The 25186-nt window shown below is 46.8% G+C and overlaps 2 protein-coding genes across 7 annotated transcripts in view; one reads left to right on the forward strand and one right to left on the reverse strand.

Moving 5' to 3' along the window:
- The window catches only part of NUMB (NUMB endocytic adaptor protein), a 96288-nt gene extending 83864 nt beyond the window's left edge, over window positions 1-12424 (reverse strand). For 5 of the 6 annotated variants that reach the window (XM_075030592.1, XM_075030591.1, XM_075030590.1 and 2 more), the window contains exon 1: window positions 12333-12424. The gene's annotated coding sequence lies outside the window, so the exon portion shown is untranslated. Of the gene's footprint in view, window positions 1-11353; window positions 11369-12332 lie in introns of those variants that run through there. The other variant, XM_075030589.1, reaches the window with a different exon arrangement.
- Window positions 12425-19781: 7357 nt separating this feature from the next.
- RIOX1 (ribosomal oxygenase 1) lies at window positions 19782-22017 on the forward strand. The gene has a single exon (XM_075031108.1). The coding sequence runs from the start codon at window positions 20176-20178 to the stop codon at window positions 21970-21972; it is 1797 nt and encodes a 598-aa protein (XP_074887209.1). The 5' UTR covers window positions 19782-20175; the 3' UTR covers window positions 21973-22017.
- The last annotated feature ends 3169 nt before the right edge of the window (window positions 22018-25186 follow it).

Consider the following 25186-nt stretch of genomic DNA (forward strand, 5'->3'; position numbering starts at 1 on the left):
ACTTCCCCTCACAAAACACACAAACAACTTTTTTGCTCTCCTACCATCTCAAAAATCATCAGCATGCCACTTCCACATGGAAATCCGAGCTAGGTTTAACTAGCTGCAAATTAACTTCTCTATTCCCTGCACTGGAGAACCTAAACAGATGTAAACTACAATCCCTTCACATTTAAGACCGGGTTGCAGGAGGTGGTTGTACTAATCCAACTGCCCGTTGCTCCCACTAGTTCCCTTTCTCCCTTACACCAGCATTTGCCAGACCACTCGGAGACAACGCAGCTCATCACAGGAGCAGAAAATACTCACTTTTTGCTGGTTTCATTGAATGGTTATGGTTTACGAAAGAGTCAAACAAAAAAGACGCAGCAGAAGTACCTGATGGGCAATGAGACCAGTTCTTCCAGTGGCAGCCATCAGGTTAAGGATTCATGAGATATCCAGGGCCACCCTTAGACACCCTCAGTAGTGTCATTGCCAGGATCAAAAATACTTGTTAGTGAACAGGACTTGCTTGGGAAATACATTTTTGAGCTTACAGCTCACACCCTCAGCTGCTCCTCTGAATGTCATAACACTGCCTACAGGCACATCTACCACCTCCTTCAGTGGTATTTTAGAAGGAATGACCCATGAACCACAGAAATGTTTTAAACTTCAAAAGAGGCTTACAACTATAAATCCCAAAGGTTATAAGCATCTTGCAGCTTAGAGTGTGGCACCTTAACCCTAGAAAGTAAGAGGACTCAAGTCTCATCTCTGTGTTTTATTTGCTACGCTGAGCAGTAAACACCCTTTCTTTTCAATGAGATTCTCGCATTCCTAACTTTCCACCATAAACCACACACAAGAAACAAAATATGATTCACAACCCCCAGTGAAGAACCATGCCAAAAACCTAAACATTAATGTTGCAAAATTTAAGTCTTCTGGATTTAACCCCAAATAACCTATTAGCAAATAGATCTTTAGAACAAAAAGAACCTGCACCTTTCGCCTTGAAGTTTCTATGGGAGAAGGTCAAGGAAAATAAGAAAGAAAAAAAAAAAAAAAAAAGAGAGGATCCATCAACCAGCTTCCTCTTCAACAAACCTGTGCAGCACCATGGAACATTTCCGTTTGCAAAATCAGCAAAGAATTTGCAATTTTCTTCAACGTCCTTTACTTTCTGTGTACCACAAGAATTCTATTTTGAATGACTCATGTGATTTATTTCACGGACTGAACACAGAATTATACAATTTGCTACTGTCCTGCCTCTCCCCCTTCCTGTTAACCTGAATTTCTGATATTCAGATGTTCCATTAGTCACAGTTAAAGAAACGTTACACTATCTGCCTGAAAGACCACTACACAATGATATAGACTACTACAAAATAAAGGAGAATTTTAAGAATGCTAAACTATTCTGATCGCCCTTCAGATAAAGCGTAAGTGGTATTTCTATTCCCAAAAAGATGAATCATAAAAACCTTAAATGGATGTGAAGTTCTTCCCTAATTTTGCTCTGGACAAGACTGAGAGTAATGAAATATGTTACAATCTAAACAGTAACCACCTCACACATTTCCCATGTGTCTGAACTTAAATGATCCCAACTCCATTAGGAAATTATAACTGTAAGAAAACAATATATATTAATGACAGTTCTCTTGGTTAAATCCTTTACAAATGTTATTGAGACTAAAGACTTGTGAAGGGGGTATGGGGACATGAATTCCTATCTTCAGGAAAATAAAAACAACTTCTAAACTGCATGAAAGGAAAGAATTAATATTAAACCCCAGGAACTTCTGTAACCCAGTTCCAAACTTAAAACAGTAGATAATGAAGTCCCCAAAGTAAACATAGAATTATGCAATATCTAATTTAACACTGTAAGGCAGCTTGCTTTAGCACCTAAGCATAAATGAGATTGATGTCCATACACTCCATACCAGGATTACTAGGGAAACGTTACTTTTTTTCTTTTTTTTTTTTTAACAGCCTATTGAAGCTAAATGAATACTCATTAATGACACCTAACGTGGCAACTACTGTTTGTTCATTTTTAAAAAGACGAAAACACCTAATGTGGTACTTCTGAGAAAAAAAATTAAACAAAAACCAAGACCATCCTTGCTACTTCCCTAAACTAATAATTGTCTTCAATCATTCTGACATGCCTAAAAGAAGCAAGAGCTAAGAATTACCAAAATTCAACAAACTACTTTGCTTAGACCGTAAGAGCCATTAAGTCCTGAGTGGAAGGGCTATTCACAGTTCCATGTAAATAGCTGTCAAGAGAAGCAATTCCCAGTGTATTTTCAACGGGCACCATTCCCCACTTTCCAAAAACAGAATGTCCCAAGAATTAGACCTGTAGCTTTAAGCCAGTGTTGTTTAGAGCCCTGCTAGTCATACATGCCTTATAAATGCTGCACCACATGGTAAACCAAGGAAACTGCAGTGTAAAAACACAATTTTCAGCTGTGAACTGCTGGTGATATCCACAAATGCCACAAAGTATATCTGAAAGCAAGTCCTGGAAGACGGAATTAATTCTAACCTGAATTTCAAAATACTAGGGCCATAGCCATTTCACACCTACCTTTTGGAACAGCAGCCCTCAGGATTTGGGGGTGACATGATGCAAGACTGGCAGATGCCAGTCCCTTTCCACTGAAGAAACTGGGACAGCAATTCACAGTAGATTGATCTAGTATCTCTGCACAGAACTAGATCGGTGGCAACGGCATCTCAAATAGATGAGTCAACAAATCATTAGCTATTTCATGAAGATAAAGGCAAACATAGTTGCAACTAATCAGTTTTTATACATGTGGTATGCCTCACAGCAGAAAGAAGTACATTAGAAAGTTGAAAGACCATCTTTGAAAGCGGAAAGGAAGCTTATGCAGAATTTATCTAGACCAAACACTGAAGCAGTAAACTGAACAATAAGCATTCGTTTACGTAAAAGCCACATTAAGAAGACTAGAGTAAGCATGTTTGTGCTTTTTCAGATGTAACTGGAGCCAGAGACAATGTGTGAAGGGGAACAAAAAAAACCAACCCCATAGCTTAGCTCCATAAAGGAGATGAAGTTTTCCATTCTTTGTAGAAAATCTGAAGGAAGGTTTTGGGACCACTTTTTTTTTTGTTTTTCCTTAAGGTAACTTTATCATTAGCAAGATAAACTGTATCTTCACAATCATCTCATTAATAATTTTAGCATTTGCTTATATTTTGCCCACACCAACTGGTTCCATTTCCCACTTGATCTAATGCCCACTTGATCTAATACCCACTTGTAAAAAACAAGACACCCATTCAATTACTACTATTTACTTGCGGTTAGAGGGCTGCACAGCCTTTTCTTGCAGAAACCCCTACTTCTAGGGCTATTACACGAGGGGACAGAACTAAGACCACTGGATTGCAATACACTATACGGGGAGCAAGGGCTAAGGCGACAAGCAGAACCCAGTTGGTTCAGATAACATCTTGGTATCTACTAGAAGCAGACAGCAAGACAATCTGGTAGTAGTCAGGAGATCTACCATCACTGATGGATTTGAGATGGGTTCTCATCTCTGAAACCTAGGTCCTATGGCAAGACAATCAGCAGTTGGCTGCTCACACAACCTGAGCTCCAGATACCTCTCCACTGAAGAGGCATGGAGCCGTCGTCACCTGTGCCACCTTGTTGGTCACCTCCCTCCTATGGAGAGAGCACTTACGCATCTGGAAGAAATTCCAGGGAAAGAGCTCCTACATGTGTAATCTTCACTTCAGGTGGGGCCTTTGAGGGTGGGGGAGGTAGGCAGGACCACTTCCAAAATGTACTAGCTCATAGTTTCACTAGCCACATGCACTGCATCCCTGTCACTTACTTAGAGCAGGGGGGCTGTGCTGTTGCTAATTCTCCCCCACCCAGAGCTCCAGTGCTAGCACTTGCAGAAGTGGAAACAGGGAACTGAGCCTACTAAAAACAAATTTGGAAAAAAGAAATCATTGTTGTCATTTATTCAAGAAAGAAATATACAATCAAACAGTCCCGGGATGCTAAATTGGAATTCAGAAGTGCAAGAAGCTTAGCTTGTCACCAGGCAAGACTGGAGGTAAGTCACAATCCAGTATCTCAGACAATTCCAGAACACATTTCCAAAAAGTTTCTTACCTCTGAATACCTAATTATTGTTTTTCTGAAATGCAGGAGATGAAAGAGAGTAATAAACTATCAAAGAGAGCATAAAATATCAAATCATCCAAATGCAGGTAACAGACCAACATGCAACAGGAGAAGGCAAGCCATTTTGTGGAAAACGTTTTTTTTTTCCCAACCAAGTGACCATACTCATCCACAGCAAAGCACTGCAGTACATTAAGAAATTAAGACAGGAAATTGAGGAATAAAGAAATTAAGACAGACTCAGATTTTCATCCTGGATTTCCTCAAAAATAATTATTTTGATCAACTTCTTCAGCATCCTTAGGATTTTCAAAACATGAATAACAGTTCACAGAACCTCACTGTATTTGGTGTATCTGTATTTCTACCTCAGCACTGCCTGCCTTAGAAGAAAGGAAGAACTAAATCTGCAGTACTAGAATAGCAATTTAACAGTTGTTAAATTAGTATGTGTTAGAGTCAATTTTTTTTTCCACTTGAATAGTGAATATTGTTTGCAGAATTGGGTCCTTAGCTTAAAGTCAACAAATACCATAGGCAGACAAACCATGTTGACTTTTTCTAGTCCCAGTTATGTTCCTGGTCTGTGCATGAGCAAGATACTGAAAGCACTATGTGGATATGACCACCCTGAGAATAAACTTTTGCACACGAAGTAAATGATGTCCAAAGCAAGAGTTAATTACACAGAAAATAACTGACTACAACTGAAAATAAAATTGAAGTACAGGACCATGTCTGAAATGTGAGGTAAGGGACATGACACTGTATTATGTCATATATGTCAATAAAGGTCATTTCTGAGGCAGAAATTCCATATTTTTAAGAACATGGAAAACTTTCAGATAGTACTATGCATACATCTCTTTAAAGGGGTGTACCCCACCTCACTAGACAGCAAAGAAATATTTATGCATTTTGGCTGTTCAGGTTTGTGCCAAGACAATCTTACAAGCTTTCCTACAATACCTTTGAACAATTATGAACATTTGTATTGCAGTATCAAAGAAAAAAATAACAGTGACCTTATTTGGTGGATGACACTCACAGACTTTGAGTACTCCTTACGAAAATCCAAGACACAAAGTATTCAGGTTGGTAAAAGGATAAGAGAAAACCTAAAAATTATTTTGATGTACCACTGTGCTATTCCTGGAGCAGCACAGAAATGACTTAGTTACCATCCCATTCATTGCAGACTGGTGGAGGGGTCTCTAGCCTATCTAAGCTAGCAGGTCAGAATTTGCCCAGACAAAATAAAACCTGAAGAAAAAAAAAAAAGCGCCACAAAATCCTATTACAGACATTTAAATGAAATGATAAACAATCCATATTCAATATTAGCATGGTGCACCTATCCAAGACACACCCAGAGAGTTCGACAAAGCATTCAGTGACACCCTTCTATTTGCCAGCTGCATAAAATAAATCCAAGACATAGCTTAGACTAAAAATATATATATATATATATATATATAAAATCAACAATGAAAAGGTTGTTATAAAAACAACTATTTTATAAAAGCTTTCAATAAATATCCTGGCAAAAAGATTGATATTTATTGAATTGCAGTCCTTCATTCCCTTGCACAAGGCTGGCTTTCTGCTACCAAGCTAAGAGAAATACACAGGACTGCCCAGTTGCTCAAAGACTGACTGGCTTTTTGCAGGCTACTTTCTTTACATAGGAAAATCCATGCATGGCACAGTTGAGAGGCATTTTAAACTAACAAATTGCCTCTGAAAAACAAATTCATATAATATAAAAAAAAAACCAAATAATCCTAATGTGTAAATAAATATGTATACACGTCATGACACTCTTTCAAAGCCACCCCATGCAAATCCAGTTAAAGAAAGAGCACATTACGTGAGATGCTTTTCATACAAACACTGTAACCTATGCAGAAATACTGAAATTCATAGACACAAGCAAAATTGAACACTTAATATTAAATTAACCTCTGATAATGTTCAAGGCCTGTTAATATGAGAGAGTGCACAATTAATTCTATTAACTAGACTACTGATAATTCACTGGGGGTGGAGGGGAAGGAAAGAAACCCCCAAAAGCCACTGTATCAGTAAATATCTGCTAAAATATGAAAAGCAAAACCAGTATTACAACCACTGAATCCCATAAAACCTGGTCTACATGAGACCTTAAACCAGACATTCTAATTCCCATACATGCTATTTCAGGCTGGGTTAGGGAATCTGACACACAGGTGATATGCATTTCAACCTGAAAGGCAATGACTCTGCATAAACACAGACCCTGCATTGATCAGGACTACAAGGAAGAACCCACACAGGAACCCAGGCCCAGCATAAAGCACTAAACCTTGACTAATACCACCTTAATGACGGTAAATTCTTTCTCAGGCTTTTTAGACCAGATTAAGCCTCGCAGGCTTTTTGGAAACAGCATCACATCCCATTCTTGCAAATGAAAAATAGTCAGCAGAAAGATCATGTTAAGCAGACAATAAAATAGCCAGCCTTGGAAAAAAAAACAGCATATACTTTACAAAGGACTACTCGTAAAGCAGGGGAAAAGGCTGCAAAATTAATCTATCCCACTGCTGAGACATGAGCCAGCCACAACACCCAGCTACTGCTCGGTAGCCCAGCAGTTACAGCGACCTGTACAAATCAAACGAGTATCAACTGTCCTTTCATGAGAAAAAGCACCCACTGGTTATTTTCCACAGAATTTAGATTATTACTTTGAGTAAGAAACAAATATTAGAGCAAAAAGCCAAGCCAGCAATTACGTTTCATGGGACTATGCTATTTGGCTATTTGCTTCACATAAACTGGTCTAGCTCTACCAAGTTCCAGAAAAAAACATCCAAGAATAAAATTAGAAGATTACTGTTACACGTATTTAGTAGGAAGGAACATACTTGCTTTTCCCTCATACTGTGCATACAAAGTAAAAATACTAATCCAACACTTTTACCATTAGTTACTAAACAAAAGTTAGACCCAGCCTGTATCTATTGTGAACCAAGTTTCTATCTGTGTCATTCCTCTGTACAGGGAACAAATTCCCATGTCTCCACAGATTTTTACTTCAGCAGTTGATGAATTAATGCCTTTGAAAGCAGACTATCCTCACTCAAAATCTTAAGTCAACACATGAAAATATCAGCTAACTAAAGACCCAAGCATTTAACAGCCACGAAGCATTCACTTGCAAGGCAAACTGAGTAACTAGGAGAGTTTGGTAGTTATACACTTAGTGGTGCCCATCAGCAAACTGCACAGCCTTGGAAAAGCCAGGCTATCTCTAGTCCTGGCGGATTACAGAAACCAGCTTCTTTAAAAGTCTAAAATCAGTTCACTGCTGAGAGTGGTGCCTCGACACAGGCTTGAACTGCATTATCAAGTTTAAACAACATTAAAAGTGGAAGGGAAGAGAGACCCTTAAGGTTTGGGGTTTTTTCCCTAGAAAAATGAAGTGGTCACATTTAGATTAAGAACAGTTAGCACGCAGTAAGAGTGGTTCTGGTCAAGTCCACCAGTATATATTTTTCTGTAATAGCCTCAGCAGTACTTGTAGGTCCTAGATCTGTGCCCTGTGAAGAAGCCGAGGCCAATGACCAAGTACATACCTACAGAAGGCAGTTCTGATTAATAAACTCTCTGGGTGCACCTAAAGATTAAAGAGTACTGTTTACAATCTAATTCCCCAGGAAGTTCCAGATTGTTGCTTCCTTGAAAAGGAAAAGCAACCCCAAAAAATTCTGAACAGTTTGGTACAAGTCTTAATACACTGTATTTGAAACCATTATTTCACTTAGAAGGCTAATAACTTTGGTTCTGGCTTCAATACCAGTAAAATCTCAAAAATCCTACAGATTCAGCACTCAATGAAGCCAAGAGCTTGCTTCTGACCCCCAAACTCTGAAATGAACAGCTTTACATTTTCCTCAAGAGCACCTTTACATTTTGGCATCCATATTCCTCTTTCAGCCAATTTCTCACACACAAATCATTTGTCCGGACACACTTTCAGTCACAACTCTGCAGAAACAGAAGATATATAAATTACTATGCAGAAACATCTTTAAGTCATCACATCTGATAACTACAGAACACCAAGACTCTACAAAGAATTACTCCGCAAGGACAAATGCTGAACAAAGCAATTCAAGTTTTCACAGGGGTATCTCCTGCAACACGCTTAAAAGGATTCTGGATGAATGTGTAACTGCAGTTACACATGACACAATGCCATTTATACATTTATACTTCTACGCTGATGACAGCCTATTAATGCTTGTGAGTCTCAGTCAATAAAAATGGAAAGAAAAAAAAACAACAAACACTGCCTCCTGCACAGTCTTCCTGATCTTGCTTGTTATGAAAGTTTTCTTCTTTGTGATGCAACATCTGCTTTAACTATACACTGTAAAGAACATCAGTTCAAAATGGGTATTTGATGGATCCCACAATTAAGATGAGAACAAATCCTCTTCCAGACACAGATGTGTCAGTCTGAGGTTCCTGTGCTTAGCCCATCCCTAGCTCCTCATCCTCCACTCGCCACTGTTACCACCCACATCAACGTGCCAGCTGAGAAAAACGGAAGAACACTCTCCAATTTATTTGAGGTTTTATCAGCCAAGCCAGCTTAAAAGAGCTTGCTGTAAGTCTTTGTTAACCCAAGTCATGTTGATGGAAAGGTACGGTTCCAGAACAGCTCAAGGAAATCTAAATCAGAGCTACTATGGCCCCATCTCCCACCCCCTATCTCATTCACTTCAACAGGAAGCCCGATTCCTACCCCCTGACCTGGATGGTCAGCCAGTTCAGAAACATGATCCAGCCAAAATCCAACAAAACAACAAAAGCAATTCATTACCAGCCTGATTAACTCCCTGACTTTGCTTAACTCACAGCCACAAAGGCTTCCTTGCCAGCAGGGGAAGACATGCAGTCAAGAAGGAGACAGGACCACCACTGCCCCAGTTTAAGCTGCCAAGTTTCTTGACAAGGTTAGTGAAAACTAAAACAGAGCTCAGAAAAGAGTGGTCACAGCCCCCTCCTCCTCCTATGTGAGCAATAACATTTGCATAGCCATGAAGTCAGCCAGTTCAGGCAGCTGATCCAACTGAAGCGCAACATTTTTCTGTACCACGGTTTTCAGCTGGATCAGCAAAGAATGACTAACCGGGAAAAATAGCTCCTTTTGGTGAAAGCATAGCCAGAGGAATCAAAGCTGCTCTGGTGGTAATGCAATAACATGACTGTAGAGGACGTGTTAAGTCTTAGCTTGGTATTCTGCAGGAAAAGAAAGGCAATATGCTCTAATGTCACTTACTAAAATTGAGATCCCTGGACTGAACAAGTAACCTTTTAATATATGTTCACTGATCAACATAAACTCCAAAAGCAAGACTAAGGCCATGATTTCACATCAGTTTAAACCAAGCTTGCTTGATAAGCTTGCAAAATAAATAAGAATATAAATAACCTTTGACCCCTCCGCCCCAAAAAGAACAAGGTCAGCAGAATGTCAGATGAGTGCAATAACTAGCACAGGACCCCAAAGCCAGCAGTTACACCAGCTTAGGCTGCCATTAGAATGTCTTACCTGAGCGATTCTGTAAAACATCTTTCTAGAGTGCAGAAGATTTAATTTCTATAGCATTAGGGCAATTTAATTTTTTTTCCAATCTTATGCAGCTCTACCAATATTACTAGCAGAATAAAAACACCTATAGGTGGAATTCAAGAATCCTGTATAGTGCTGTAACAAGCTCTTAGAACACACAATAAAAAATATCTACTATGATATGTTTTCCTGATAGCCCCTATTCCTGAGGAGGCGAGCACTTTTGCAAGGATTTTCACTGTCATTTCAGAAAGTTTTTATCCCACCATGCTCATTATGGTAGGAAAGAAAAGTACTTACAGATCATTCTGACACCACGCACGCAGCTATATCAAACTACAAAATGTAATACTTGGAAGTCTTGCGAGTTTTAAGAGCCCAGAGTGCCTTGTTGGTTTGGGGTTTTTTCCTTCCTAAATGCATAATGCTGTCAGCTACTAATACAAAATCAGAGGGTTTCACAACGCCAGGGTGAGAAGATAAACAAACTTGTCTACGCTGTCTAGTCTACACGCACCTTCAGTTTCCACACATTTAAGAGAAGTAATAAATGCAGGAAAGTAATTCCCAGGCTGAAAAATAAATTTTCTGCCAATAAGGATTTAAATGGCTGATTTGAATTGCATTTCATATGTATACTTTAGGAAAAAATTTCTTTGATGTGTTATGCTTAGAGTTCTGTAAATCAGAGTTTTCACTGAGGCTTAAAACCAACACCTTATTCAATTACAGATTAAAAAGAGTTTACTGTAGGATAACTCAGGCTATCAAAAGAGTTTAAGAATCACAGACAAGGAGGAACAGAACTCAAGTTCATTTTTTTGGACTTCGTTCACGTTACTTTTTATTTCTTCCGTAAGATTTTCGCTAAGAGAAAAAAAAGCAGCATTTCCACAGAGAATTGCCAAGAGATGAAGAAATGGAAAACACACACTGATGAGCAGAAAAACAATACCATTTCTCTATGGTAACTATTAACTTCTGCATAATCATAAAGACCGTCTTCATAGTAACCATAGATCAATAAGTCAAAGAGAACTGATGAGTCAGAAATCCATTTAAATATTTGCACTTTTTGCTACAAGCCATACCTAGTGTAGTGCTGTAGCCAAACAGAATGACTGTGCCTTCCATTTTACCCACTCTCCTCATTCGGGAGCCTATCTGGAGAGGCAGGAAGATCAAAAATACAAAACAACAACAAAGCAAAGCAAAACAAAACCCCTTAAAAGGTTCAATCAGACATTGTTAACAGTTTTAAGTATCTCCTACGCTGGACAGCTGAATTAAGAAACGCCGACAACCACCCTGAAAACGCAGTAGCGCACAGAAATCAACCCGAAAGCTCCCTTATCGTTTCATAAACCATTAATGAGTAGGTTACATAAATCTACTGGACCGAAGGAGTTGTAGACCGGAGCTGCTGCAAGACATTAACTCTCCTCCGAGGGATGCATCATTTCATTCTCCAAGACTGTTCACCTCCGTCAGTGCAATCAAAGGAGTTAAGCGCATTCCAGCCCGAAGCTGCGTTTTAACCCTTCATCCCCTACCGAAAATCGAGCGCAGCGATGCTTGCCCGTGGCCAGCGCTCCCCCGGGCACACGGCAGCCCTCCGCCTCGCACGCTGTTGCTCGTCAATCCCTCCTGCGCGTCGCAGGACGGGCTGAACCCGGCCGCCTGTTCCTTTGTGCAGCCTGGCGGGCTGTTGCACACGCAGAAACAGACCGCCGAAGCCACGAACCGGGTGAAAAAATAGGGAGCGAGTTTCACGGCTCACGGGGGGCCTTTCCCCCCGCAGCTCCCGCTGCGAGATATGGGTCGGCGGCGCCCCCGCCTCGGAGCCTCGTCCCGACGCCCTCCCAAACTTCACAGCGCTCCAGCCCCGGCCGAGACGAGGCGCAGGATTTCGGGGAAGCCCGAACTTCCCGCAGCCCCGGCGCCCTCCGCTCGCTCCCGCGGCCGCACGCAGGGGCGGGAGGCGATACAAAGCGCCGCGCACGGCGACGGCCGGCCCGGCAGCGGCCGCGCCGGAGGGACCCTCTGACGGAAACCTGGCCGGGATTCAAGGCCTAGGAGAGACCGCGGCCACGGGCAGCCCCGGGAGGGGGAGACCGGGAAGCGGCAGCGCCCCGGGGGTCGCTCCCCCGGGCCGCCGGCTCGCCGCTCCCCCTCAGGGCCTTGGCCGCCCCCCCCCCCCCGCGGGCTCCACCTGCGCCGGGCCCCCGCCCCACCCCACGCCGGGGATCGCGCCGGGGCCCACCCCACTGCCTCCCGGGGCGGGGACCGCAGGGCGCCCCCGCCTCTCCCCCGGTCCCCGCACGCACTTCCCCGGGGCACCGCCGCCCCCGCCGGCCCCCTCAGGCTTCCCCCGCCTCCGGCGTCGTCGTCCCCCCCTCCCCCGCGCCCGGACCCCCCCCCTCGGCACCCCGCGGGGCTCGCACGCCCCCGCCACACCCGCCTACGGCTCCGGCCCCCGCCTGCCGCGGCGAAGGCCCTACCCGCACCGCGGCCCGGCCCGGCCGCGCTCACCTGCTGCCCGCAGCCTCCTCCCTCCGGCGCCTCCTCAGCCGCCCGTCGCCACCGAGCAGCGCCGCCGCCGCCGCTCCCCCCCCCCCCCGCCCCCCGGCAACTGCTCCCGCCCCCGCCGCCCAGCCACGCCCATCCCGGCGGCCCATTGGCCGTCCGCCCCGCCGCCCGGCCTTTGGATTGCTGCGCAGAGCCGCCCGTCAGAGTGCCGACCCCGCCTCTCTCCGCCCACGGGTCCCGGGTGTTTTATTCACGCCGGGTCTTTGGCGCCCCCACTCTTTTGCCGCCGCTCCCGATTGGCTGAGCCGGTGGGAGCAGAGTGCCAGGATAGGTTCCCAGAGGTGCCAGCTGCGGCGATGGGCCCGCCTCCCCACTCGGGGTTAGGCTGCGTTGGCGCGGCGAAGCGTTGCGTTGCCCGGCGGGAAGGCGAGAGCGGGCGGCCGCTACCTGGGCCGCGGTGGCCGGTCGGTCCTCCCTGAGGGGGTCAGGGCAGAAACCCGCCCCCCCGGCCGGCTCCCGGAGACCCCCCCGGCCGGCGTCCCGCTGATGCGCTGAGTGGGGACGAGCCTTCCGTCAGGGCGGTTCGCCGCCCGTCTCCGGTTTGGCTCTGCCGTGGGTCTCGTCCCCTCACAGCAGCGAGGCGGCTTGTGGGCAGGCAGGGCCGCAGGGCAGAGCCACCCTGCTTTGGGGGCTCCGTCCTCCGAAGCTCTGGAGCGCGGGGAGCTGGGTGGCCGGGCTCCTCGAGCGTGAAAGCGGGCCCAGTGCCATTGCCTGCCGTGAGGGAGAGCTCAGGGGCAGGCGCCTGCCCAAAGCCCGTCAGCGGCACCGCCACCGTAGGGACTTTCCCCAAGCGGGGAGACCCACCGGCAGCTTCTGGAGAGCCCCTCGCAGGAGAGGCAGCCGCCCTGGTGTGGGCTGGTGGCACGAGGTCGAGGTCGAGGAAGATGGCTCCCACAGGCCCAGCCGCAGGGCCCAGTGCCACCTCGGTTTCCCCCCAGTAAAGGGCCTGTGGTAACGGACGCCTTCCCCGGGGGGCCGCAGGGAAACGTGCTGCTAATGCCAGCAGCTCTCCAGAAATGGCACCCGTCCTGTCCCCCACCAGCTAGAGGCCGGGGTTGCAGGGAAAACACAAGCAGGCTCCTCTCTGCGGCGCATTAACCGCCATGTCGGGGACTTTCTGAGATCCAAAATGTTGTCGGGTTTCCTTCCTTCAGCCCAAGAAACACAAGCGTGCCTCCATTTTCAAAGCGGAGGCAGTACCAGGTGCTGAATTCAGCAGGGAGGCTGCACTTCAAAGGGAAGTTACCCAAGGGAATCCTCTGCGTGCAGCACCCGTGTGACTGCGCGTATGGGGCTTGGCCTGAACGCATTATCCAGAATGCATATTTCCAACAGCTGCCTCCTCTCACTAGACTTTCAAGCAGCTACTTCATCCAAAATGCAAGCCAGAACAGTTCCCAGAGCTTTCAGCTGAAAAAAAAACCCAAAAAAAACCTCCACCACCTCAGGAAATTGAAACGCAAAGATTACATGAGGTTTCTCTGCATCATTATCTTCTCCCTGCATGCACCATCCCCCTTATTCCTCTTTGTTTCTAAATCAAGCAAAGAAACAGAGCAACAAAGAACATGGGCCTTAATGTTAACTGGCAAACATCCAAAAAATAAAGCAACTGAAATCAGTGGGAATTTCAGAACATCATGTGCAAAAATCATTTACCAAGTTCACACAGGAGGTGCTCGGGCAGAAGTGTGAGTGTGACACTGACTCTGAGTTTCAGACTGATGCTCTGACCCCAAAATCATCCCTTGTTCACAAACTAAACTAAGAAGAAGATTCCTTTTTTTTTTTTTTTCCCCTACATCTTTTTGCATATCCCTCTGCTTGGAAAGCAAAACCAAAGCAGAGCGCTGACGTCCCTCTCACAGTTGCTTCTCAATTACTTTCAGATTGCTGCTGTCAGCCAGAAGCCCGACACAGCTATGTTTGAGCCAAACGTTCCAAAATGACTAGACAGACATTTCTACCAGTCCTGGGATTTCTTCTGATTTTATGAAAACATTCCTGACCTGGCATAGCTCTTAAAATATTGCGTTCCCAGTAGCTTTGGTGTAACTCTTCATCTCTGGATTTCTGACCAGACCAAAGTTTTTATAAAACATGGTGCCCTAAACCTTAATTTCTAAGGAACAATGCCCATATTATAAAGATGCTCTACTTCCAAATGAAAAGTATTTGAGGTCTGGCAAGGAAAAGACCAGGACATGCTATTGTAAATAAAGTTCTAATGTATGCTTCAGCTATATATAGCTTTTACAAATATTTATTAGATAGTTAAATTGAATTGTTGCCATTACCACTTCTCTGCTTGGCTGTTTGTATCTCTCCCTAACTTGACCTCCCCATATAGTCATTGGTGACTGAAGGGAAAAGGAGCTGTGATGGGAAAGGAAGGGAAGATGACCGTAGAGGTCATCTAGCTGGACAAGCTGAGCATCTAACATAGCAAACTGCACACTCGCAGTGCTGCACCGCGGGTCTGAGTCACGTTCTGTGCAGTCAGTCTTCCCACAGAGAGTTTCCATGCGAGGGGGGAAATTAATTCTCCAAGGCCTGATACTGGAAGCAAGGCTTCAAGGTGCTTTAATCCTTACGGATAACAAAGAATTGGTAGAGACTTCATAGCATTCCCAAGAAGCCCAGTTTCCACCTTTCCACCTTTTCTTTAAGATTGAGAACAGGGCTCCATGGGTAATATGCAGGATTAATGGACTTGGCTGTTCCTGTCATGCCCACTTACTCCTGCCAGCGGTGCCTTTCTAGCCAAGATCCTTCCTGGTCTCAGCGGGACGGCAGGATAGTACACTATCCCCTAAGGACCTGAGAGTATATTACACACGCACTTATGATAATGCAAACTCCATATCCTCATTGCAGATACCTGGAGGCTTAATATCGTTCTCCCCTATTGGCTACCTGAAACAATGTCAGTGATTAAATCTCCCTTCTCTAATCACACCGTAATATTATCCCTTCTAGGAACAAGCCATGCCAGTATAAATACGACAACATAAGCATTTTTATGCTGCTATAACTGTGCTCACCCAAGAGGAATTCCATCTTTTCGACAATACAGGTAAAACAGTGGGAACACGTGTGTGTGGAAGAGCACTGAAAATGCTCAAATACTTCTAGAAGGTGCCATATTGTCTAGTAGCAATACAAATCTACTTCAGGAAGCAAATAAGCAAGTACCACGGGGGCTTTCTCCTATCATGCTCTGAGCAGATCTGAACAATATGGCTGCTAAACCAAGACATCCTGTTTGCATGATATTTCCATCTTCGTAGTGCTGCGTCAGAGCAAGTAATTTCAGAGTACTTCAGAAAAACTTCAGTATAGACAGCTTTTACAGGAAATAAAAGGTAAAGTCTTTTGCAGGGCTTCTGAAAAGGTGAAACTTAGAGAAGCAGCAAATGTTGAATGGTGCTGCTGTATGTTAGCAGGGCTATATGTTCATTTTGAAATAGTGGGCATAAATATATTTAATGAGCAAAGCTATGCAGTTCCCATCATTAACACAGAAAGGATGTGAAAGCAAGAATAATTTAAAATCTTCTTCCATGGAGAAGTGTCACCCAAACAGCTTGTCAAGAGCCATGGTCTGTGCATATCAAAAGAATGTTCTCTAGCACAAGATACATCATGCATGCAGGAACAGCTTGACTATTATACCTTCTATCTTGATTATCTAGATGTGATTAATCCTACAGGGCAAATACTTCATTCAGGTTCTCTTTGCTTTCATTTTAGGATGGGGATTTTCCCCTCATGGCCATTTACTTCTCTCCTTCCACTGAAAAGCAACAAAACCGGAGCCTTGGAGTCTGCAGCTTTGTGTTTAGTCACTGCCTACGGAGTCACTGCAGATGGTATCTGCTCAATGCTACCAAATGCTAGATGGCGTCTATGAAGAGCACAAAAACCCTCATAAAATTATTTCAAAATGCTTTCGAAGTACGCATGCCCCGTCAAAGGGATGAGTAAGCTTGGTCGAGGGTCCTACTCAAATATGTTACGTAAATTCAGCTTTAACTTACAAAGTATGTATTTTAGTGTCACACGGGACAAGAGAAAATGTCTGTGCTTCCAAATCCCCCCAAAAAGACAATTTCATAGGGAGGACTGGACCTTGTAATTATTATTTTTATAGATTTGTTTCAATTGGACTGTTCCATGGCAGGGAAGGCTTCTTTTCTCAGTGGGGCTCTGTGTACAAGATAACCAGGATTAAAGACCACAACCAGTCACTGAATAAGAAAATCCCTGAGAAGAGAGAAACAGCTGGAGAGAGGCCAAAATCTCTGCCAAGAGATGCTTCAGTGAGTGAGTGCATTCACTCTGATGAGGGGGGCCAGAGGATAGCTCTTGAGAAACAGTTCCTGAATTAGCTTTCAGTCTTGTTATCTGGCAGTGAACTTTATAGCTTCCACAACACGGAGCGGGCTTCACAATCCAGCCCAGTGTCCTTCCAGTGATGACACACTGGATGTCACTAGGCTGTATGAGAAAGATTGTCAGCTAAGGAAACCCTTTAGTGAAGGCTTGAAATGTTCTTTTTCCCTACTGGGTATTGCTTTTGGCATGAGAACAAAACTGACAGTGCAAAAGGAAGGCTGCCAGCAAAGTAATAATGAGAAAAAGGATTAAGCTGAGTTTAACTTTATAAAAGTGACTGGTTTACATTAATGGTTTGCTGGGAACACAGAGAAAGTACTGGGCAGTTTGCATGGTAGTGACCAACTGAGTATCCAACATGCAGAGAATTGCAAAGGATTTTGCCCTTTCCACTCATTAGTGAAGACTGCTCATAGCTTTGTAGGATCAGGCCTTACTCAAACTGCTCTTTAAGCTCGAGATTTCCATTATTTGAACAGGGAATGGCATAAGGTTAAAATATCAAGTGAAAGCTTCATCTCTTTGAGGTGCCATTTACTTATTTCTTTTGAAGTCACGCGTGGCTTTTTAAGAAGTTGTACTCACCACATTTTTTATGTCCTCTTAAATAAAACACGTGTGGCTCTTGGCAATGCAGCTTATACGCTCATAAAATCTGAGTAACTTTGTGCTAAATTCTAATTAAGTAACTTAATTAAGCCTCCAGTTGCTACTCTGTCTATGTGAGCAGCAGCTGGGGACCACCTAATAATTCAGAGATCTGTGCTACTTTCCTTTTGTTTATTTAAAGAGCTGTATGTGACACTGTTCTTTCTTTACAACAAATTCCCTTGAAATATCGGACAATGAATGAAAACAGCATGTAGACCTTGTGGCTATTCCTCGACAACCATCTGAGTACTCTGTAAGGGATACTGAAGCTCTCTCTTTTTGCCTTAGGTCAAAACGCTTTCTTGTGTCATGCAGAAAAATAGCAACATTCTTTATTCTTGAAAGCATTTACTATTAGAAAGGCTAAATTGTCAAAAGAAACATTTTATTGTTATAGACATTTCACCACCATTCTTTTCCACTGTGTCCTTCACTCTGAAACTTTGTTATACATCAAAAAAAATCCGATGTTAATCATCTGTCTCTCGGCGGTAGAAAGTGACATCTGTATGAAGATCAGAGCCCTCGAATGAGACTTTGAACCTGCCGTACTGGTAAACATCCAGAATAGCTTTGCTGCAGTCATTACAGATATTCTGGTGTAACTCAGGTCAGGCTCTGTGTACAGCACCCAGCTTCTTCTGAGAAGGATCTAGTTGCACTCCAGTAAATTAAACAGAAACACAAATAACAACCCAGACGCCCACATTTTTCAAAGGCCTTCCCCCTCCCAAGCCTATTTAGCCATGCTTACATATAATTAAAGCATACAATAGCCTAACTCCTACCATATTTCAAAGGGTCTGCATCTCAGTTTTGTTAAGGGCCCAGTTCTGTTGAAACGGTTTCAGCTGATAAGATTATTCTGGTAAGCAGGGCTTAACCTTGGGAAAACAAAGAATGGATTGAAATAGAGTTCACCCTTCCCTTCTCTTCCAGTCTACACATGCACGCACAGGCTGCTAGCACCTCCCTCTCGTTTTAAACCCCATCCACGCCAGTGTTTCCCACCGCAGGGATGCAGAGCGCTGATCGCCCTCTGCCACCTGCCGGCAAAGCCGAAAACGTTCAAGACGTTAAATCCGAGGCTAAAGTGTTGCCCACGCACGCCCAAAATCCGGCTCCTTTAGCTAAAAGCACCACGGTACAAACAGAACAATTTTCTACTGCTGTTGCTCTTCCCACAGCTTTGGCTGCAAAGGCTGTGCTGGCAGAGTTCCGTCAGAAAAATACCTCCAAAATGAAAACAGTTGTTACTGCATGTACACAAAATGGGTCTTGGCTGCTTATAGCACAGTGGCGGGATGTGAGGCTGATGTGTGCTGGTTTTAAGACAATTCAGAAACCCTTAAACCTTTCAGGTGTCTCCATCTGTTCTAGAATTAAGACTTAACAGCTGAACTCACCCTCATGACGCCTAACTAATGATTTCTGCTCCTGATTTGTGGTAAAACTGAAATGTAGGTCTGGGTTGAAACCCTGGCAATGCTGAAGTTAAAAGAGGTGAAAATTTGCTTTTCAGCTTTGTATCCTAGGCCCGGTACGCTAAGTGGCCCACGCAACAGATCTGCACATGCCTTGTGAACGCTAGCTGCTTGTTTAACACATTGTGCGAAGCTGATATTCCTATCTGTGAGAGGCTAATAACACCCTTGTAAACCAGAGTTCCTGGGCACACTTGGGTAATTGCTCCAGTTAAATGCTCTAGACTCACAGCAGCCTCTGGAGATGAAATTCTCATGCAAAATCCGTTCCTGTGAATTATCGGAGTCCATCAAAATTCTTCTCACAGAAGTATCGCATAGTGAATTTCTGGTACGGAAGCTTGTTCTTGGTCAGAAAAGCATCAACCCAGTCTGACAATACAAACCCCTACAGTTTTTCACATTTGCCATGAGCTGAGTCTTGCTGGTCCGTCCTCTACTCTCTGGCAAAGCTTGCTCTGATGAAGCTAGAGGTTCTGGAAGCACAGAGCAGCCCTCAGGCTGCCCAGGTACCTGCACTGCCACGGACCCTGCCCTTCTGGGAAGCTTCAGGCCTAGGAGAGAGGTGGACAGAGAACAAAGGTCTGCCCACGGTTATTAGGTGGTTAGTGGGTTTGGCAAAAAAAACCCCAAACCACTACATGACATGACAGCCTTTGGGGTTTTAGGATCCTTTGAGAGGACACAGCCTTTCGCCTGGCATCTCCATTAGAGGCACAAGAAAAGGGAGGAGGGATGGCACACCAGAACTGGCTCCATCCAACTTGGGATTTCTATTCCTTGTGCAACAGAACCTTATGAAATAGGTCTTACCTCATCTCGTCTCATCAGGCTGCAAAGTAATTGCACGCTGTCCAAGAGCGTGTCGTACGCTTATGGTGCACCTTCGCAAAAAAAAAAAAAAAAAAAAAAAATCTTTTCCGCAGGTGCTTAGAGCGTGCTTACAGAACGAAGCTTTCCAGCCAGGGAACAGATCAACCTACGCTAGTCCCCAGTGGCATCGCCTCACCTTTCCTTTCCTTTTTCGGGGCGGGGGGGGAAGGACACGAGCCTGGTATATTTTGAGCGGCCCCGACGCTAAAACCTGAGACGCGCCGCTTCGTCCGGCGCCCCGAGCACCCGTTTAAAACTTCCTTCCGCGGGCAGAGGTGCGGGCTTCCCGCCCGGGCTCCGCCTCCCCCGCCATCCCCTGCCCGGGACGCTCCCGGCTGCCCCCACAGGCGAAGGCCCCGGCGGAAGCGGGGCGGGCGGCCATGGCGGCGGGCGGCGCGGAGGAGCGGCGGCAGCAGCAGCAGCGGCGGCAGCAGCAGCGGCCGGGGCGGCTCTCGGCGCTCTCGGTGTACCGCCGGGCGGCGGGGGCCGGGCGGCTGGAGCGGCGCCGCCGGGGGAGGCCGCTGCCCGCGGGCGGCAAGTGGGCCGAGGCGCGACCGAGGCGCGGCGGGCCGGGAAGCGGCGGGCCGGAGCCGGAGGCCCCGACGCCGCCGAACGCCGCCGGGGAGCGGGCCGAGGCGCGGCCGAGGCGCGGCCCGGAGCCGGAGGCCCCGCCGCGGCAGCCGCCGCCGAGCGCCGCCGCGCCCCCCGGCCGCGGGGAGCGGGAGCGGGCGGAGGAGCCGGCCGGCAGCCCTGGAGCGAAGCGGCGGGGCGGCCCTGAGGCGGCGGCGGGAGGGGGCGGCGGCGCGGCGGGGCTGCTGCGGCGGCTGGGGCGGCTGGAGGACAGCCGGCAGCGGGCGGCCGAGCTGTTCCGGTGGCTGGTGGCCCCGGTGGCGCCGGGGGAGTTCCTGGGGCGGTACTGGGAGCGGGCGCCGCTGCTGGTGCGGCGGGGCGACCCCGGCTACTACGCGGGGCTCTTCTCCACGGCCGACTTCGAGGCGGCCCTGCGGGGCGGCGAGGTGCACTTCGGGACCCACCTGGACGTGACCAGCTACGCCGAGGGCGTGCGGGAGACGCACAACCCGTCCGGCCGGGCCCTGCCCGCCGTCGTCTGGGACTTCTACCAGAACGGCTGCTCCCTGCGGCTCCTCAGCCCCCAGGCCTTCTCCCGCACCGTCTGGCAGTTCCTCTCCATCCTGCAGGAGCACTTCGGCAGCATGGCGGGGGCCAACACGTACCTCACGCCACCGGGGACGCAGGGCTTCGCCCCCCACTACGACGACATCGAGGCCTTCGTGCTGCAGCTGGAGGGGAAGAAGCACTGGCGCGTCTACAGCCCCCGGACGGAAGCCGAGGTGCTGCCCCAGTTCTCCAGCGCAAACCTCGCGCAGGCTGAGCTCGGCGAGCCCGTGCTGGAGACGGTGCTGGAGGCCGGGGACCTGCTGTACTTCCCCCGCGGCTTTATCCACCAGGGCGACTGTCTCCCTGACGCGCACTCGCTCCACATCACTGTGTCTTCCTACCAGAGGAACTCCTGGGGGGACCTCCTGGAGAAGCTCCTCCCGGCTGCTCTGCAGATGGCCCTGGAGGAGGACGTGGAGTACCGGCAAGGGCTTCCTATGGACTACCTGAGGTACATGGGGGTCGCCAATTCGGATGCAGTCGACGCTCGCCGAACAGCCTTCATGGAGAAGGTCCAGAGCCTGATAAAGAAACTCGTTGACTATGCACCCATTGATGCTGCTGTGGATCAGAGAGCCAAGTCATTTCTTCATGACTGCCTTCCCCCAGTGCTTACGCAAAGTGAAAAAGCGCAGAGTGTGTACGGCTTCCCGGCCCGGTGGCAAGATGGAGGACCCTGCGATGTCGATATACAGATAACAAAAGACACAGAAGTACGTCTTCTCCGCCATGGCATCATTAGATTGTGTAATGAAGAAGCGGGTGTGATGCTGTATTACACGACAGAGAACTCAAGGGTGTATCACAAGGAGGAACCCAAGTTCCTTGAGATAGATCCTGAGTATACAGACAGTATTGAATTTCTCCTGTCTTCCTATCCAAACCATGTCCATGTGGAGACCCTTCCATGTGAAACCCTGGAGGACAAGATTTCTCTAGCCACGCTCCTGTTTGAGAAAGGCATTCTGACTACAAAGAAGCCTCTGGTGCAAGTGTAACTCATATTTTTTAACAAAATAAACATACATTTGTTTTCAAAGTGATCTGTCTTGTTCTTGCCTTACACATGCTAGGTGTGAATCAGCAGTCTGGATCACAGTATCTCATCTGGGGGCAGAAGGCTTTGGTGTGGGTAGAGAAATCAAATGTTCTGATTAAAATGGGTATCTGCTCTAGGAGCGATTCTGCATGGCTGAGTGACTGCAGAAGGGAAGTGCTTAATTTTTTATTTTTTTTTCCTTTCACCAGCCATATTACTACACCCTAGGTAACTTCTGGAAGCTAATGAACTTTTTTGCAGTCTGTAAATTGTCTCTGCTTACACAGTCTTTGAAAGCAGCCTGCCTTACTGCGGGAAGTACTTTCATTACTCACAGGCAGATTTGGTGATGGTCACCATTCTGTGTGCCTGCGCTGTGCTGCACATACAGCATAGCCTTCAGGCCTGTGCTGTGCTGCAAAGATCCCTTGGCCCCAGGAAAAACTCGGCCAACTCTTCAGAAAAGTGGAGCCCACAGGCAGCTCCCACTCGGTGCCGGTGATTATACCACCTGCATGGCCGTGCCCTTATCGAACAGTGCAGCAAGATGTTCTCATGCAAACTCTCACTTGAAATGCTTCAGGCTCCGTCTCTTCTTTTTCAGTCTGATAATTGCGAGCTGTCTTAGTGATAGAATAACCTTCCCCGCTGGTTTTTCCGCAGCAGTCCCTAGCAAGGAAATTACTGGTCCTTTCAAGGCAAATGGGGCACACGCTAGTATGGGGGTTTTCATGCTGGGTGTGAGAATTTTCATACCGGGACCTAACAAGTTAAATGAAAACACGCCTGGCTGTGTGGCCAGTTCCCGTAAATACTGACAAGCCTCAGATATACTTTTCCACAACGGTGTTTTATTGTCACAGTCAGCAGGTGAGGGATATTCTGTCTTTAAAGCCTCCTGAAGCCATACCCACAAGGAGTGGGCTGTATTACCCTGTGCTCCTCTGAGCTGGTGGGTTATCAGAGTTGTGAGATGGCACTCATGCACTCTAATTGTTTAGGATTTAAGTGTATGCTCTCTCCTCCGAAGTCCCATACTTGCAACAGCCAGTGTGCCAGCCTTTCTGCCCTCTTCTGCCCGTATGCTGTTGCTAAATCTTGAAACTGGGGCTGTGTGAAATCGCACACCACAGGAGCATGCTGAGGTGCCCCTGGGGGCCCCTTTGCTTTATGAATCACTAGTGGCTGGGCAGAAGCGCTGTTGCTGAACTCATCGTCTTGACCCCTCTGTCTGCTCGTCCTCACCAGAGGATCAGGGGTCCTCATCCCAGGATTCATCCCCCTGGCAAATAGCCCGTGCCTCGCTGGTGCCCTTCCTGGGCTGCTCCGTGTGCCCCCCTTGCAACCGCAGGCACCTGCACCATGGCTGCCTGCACTGCGGGCACTTGCAGCGGAGGTGGCTGCACCAGATGCTTGCACCGCGGGCAGCTGTACGGCGGGCACCTGAACCGCGGCTTGCTGCTTGGGGGCAGTGGTGCAGAGCCGCACCAGTAGCTCATGCAGCTCTTTCTGCATTGGCTGTAAGCACCCCAATGGCCGTTTCAAGCATGTTAATAACAACCAAAGGTGGCACAAATTCTTAGCTTTTCCTTTCCCTGGCCTGTGTTTTCTAAGACAGCATACTACTTCAGCTGGGCTGGGGCATTCTGATAATTCCTCTTCAGTTTCTAAATCCACTGGGGAAACTGCCTGGGCTAAACACTTTGCAAATACCCCTCATGGATTTGTGCAGGGCCAGCCAGGCACAAAGTTTCTTTTCTTCTTTGTTCTTTCTCCAGAAAGGCATTTCTCACTGAGACCTGCCGACTGTGCCAGTGTTTTGCACTAGGAGGTGCTGGTCCATTATGATCCCAGTAAGAAAGGCATTTGCATTCTATAAGGTGTCATTAAAAATGCTATTTATTAGAGCTAACACTCAAGAGAATAGCATAGATAATCTTACATCCCTTTAGATGCTGGGAACCTTGAGCAGTGTAGCATGTAACAGGACTCTGACCCACATGCAGCATGCCACACTGACATGGTCCATAGCAGAGATTCTCCCCTTTTGGTCTTTCAAGGTATCGTAAGATTTTTATATAAGGAAACAGCTCTATTTATCATGTCTACAGTCAAATAGAAACAACGTTTGCATGAGAATGTCTTGCTGCGCTGTTTGATAAAGGCAAGGCCATGCAGGTGGCATAATCACAGGTACTGGGTGGGAGCTGCCTGCAGGTTCCTCTGTAAGGAAGAGCTGGCTCAATTTCTCCTGCGGCCAGGGGATCTGTGCAGCACAGCACAGACCCGAAAGCCACACCATACATGCAGCGCAGCACAGCGCAGGCCTGGGCGTGCTTGGGTTAACTCTGTTGTGGGTCACTAACTGCTTGGTGTACAATGGTCTTCCCTTCAGGATCAACTACGCTGACTTCCACTGAGAAAAATGGTGAGATGCCTAAATGTGCTGGAGGATTTCAGACCGAGTGACAAACTGATCTCTCAGTTTCAGAATAAGAAAGCAATTTATCTGCTTCATGCTTTGTTCCCTATGTAAAAATAGGAATGCATTTTCCGTGCACGTTTGAATTAATAATAATAATGGAATATGCAATGCATAATAATGCTACAAATACACTTGCAATAGCAATACTTCATCCTTCTCTAACGTCCTCCAGTCCTGAAGATCTCCATGTTTCTTAAGTATCAATACTTTCCAATTTGCAACCCAAGGCAAGGTAAAAAACTATGATTACCCTTCTTTTATGGACAATGGCTAGCAAGGAACTACCGGTCAGACTGCTGGGAACCAGCTCTTCTTGCTGGATGAGGTGTTCGTCTTCTGTGCCTTGGGTTCGTCTCCCCTTCAGAAGCATGTGCTCTGACTGGGGGCCTTTTCTTTTTAACCAAGATGCCTCGGTCATCCTACAAGCTCTTCTGCTTGACTTATAGTCAGCACAATCTTCCTTCAGAAGAACGCGGTACCCTTCTTGCTTTGGAATTACGGGGAGAAAATGGGATCAAGAACTAACTGAAGGGGTACGGCCCGGCCCAGGGTCTCTGCTGGCGGGCGGGAGCCCCTGCGCCGCCCGGCCTGCCCCACCTCCGCGCGGTTGGTCGCACACAGGCCCTTCCCTGTCCCGACAGCGATTCCCGACCGCGACTCCGCTCGGTGGCTCGCCAACCCCTCCGCC

The sequence above is a fragment of the Buteo buteo genome, chromosome 6 (genome assembly GCF_964188355.1).
Source record: "Buteo buteo chromosome 6, bButBut1.hap1.1, whole genome shotgun sequence".
Taxonomy (NCBI): domain Eukaryota; kingdom Metazoa; phylum Chordata; class Aves; order Accipitriformes; family Accipitridae; genus Buteo; species Buteo buteo.

What these genes read in the sequence shown, in the direction of transcription:
- RIOX1 (XM_075031108.1), top strand. Translation starts at nt 20,176, where the DNA reads ATGGCGGCGGGCGGCGCGGAGGAGCGGCGGCAGCAGCAGCAGCGGCGG.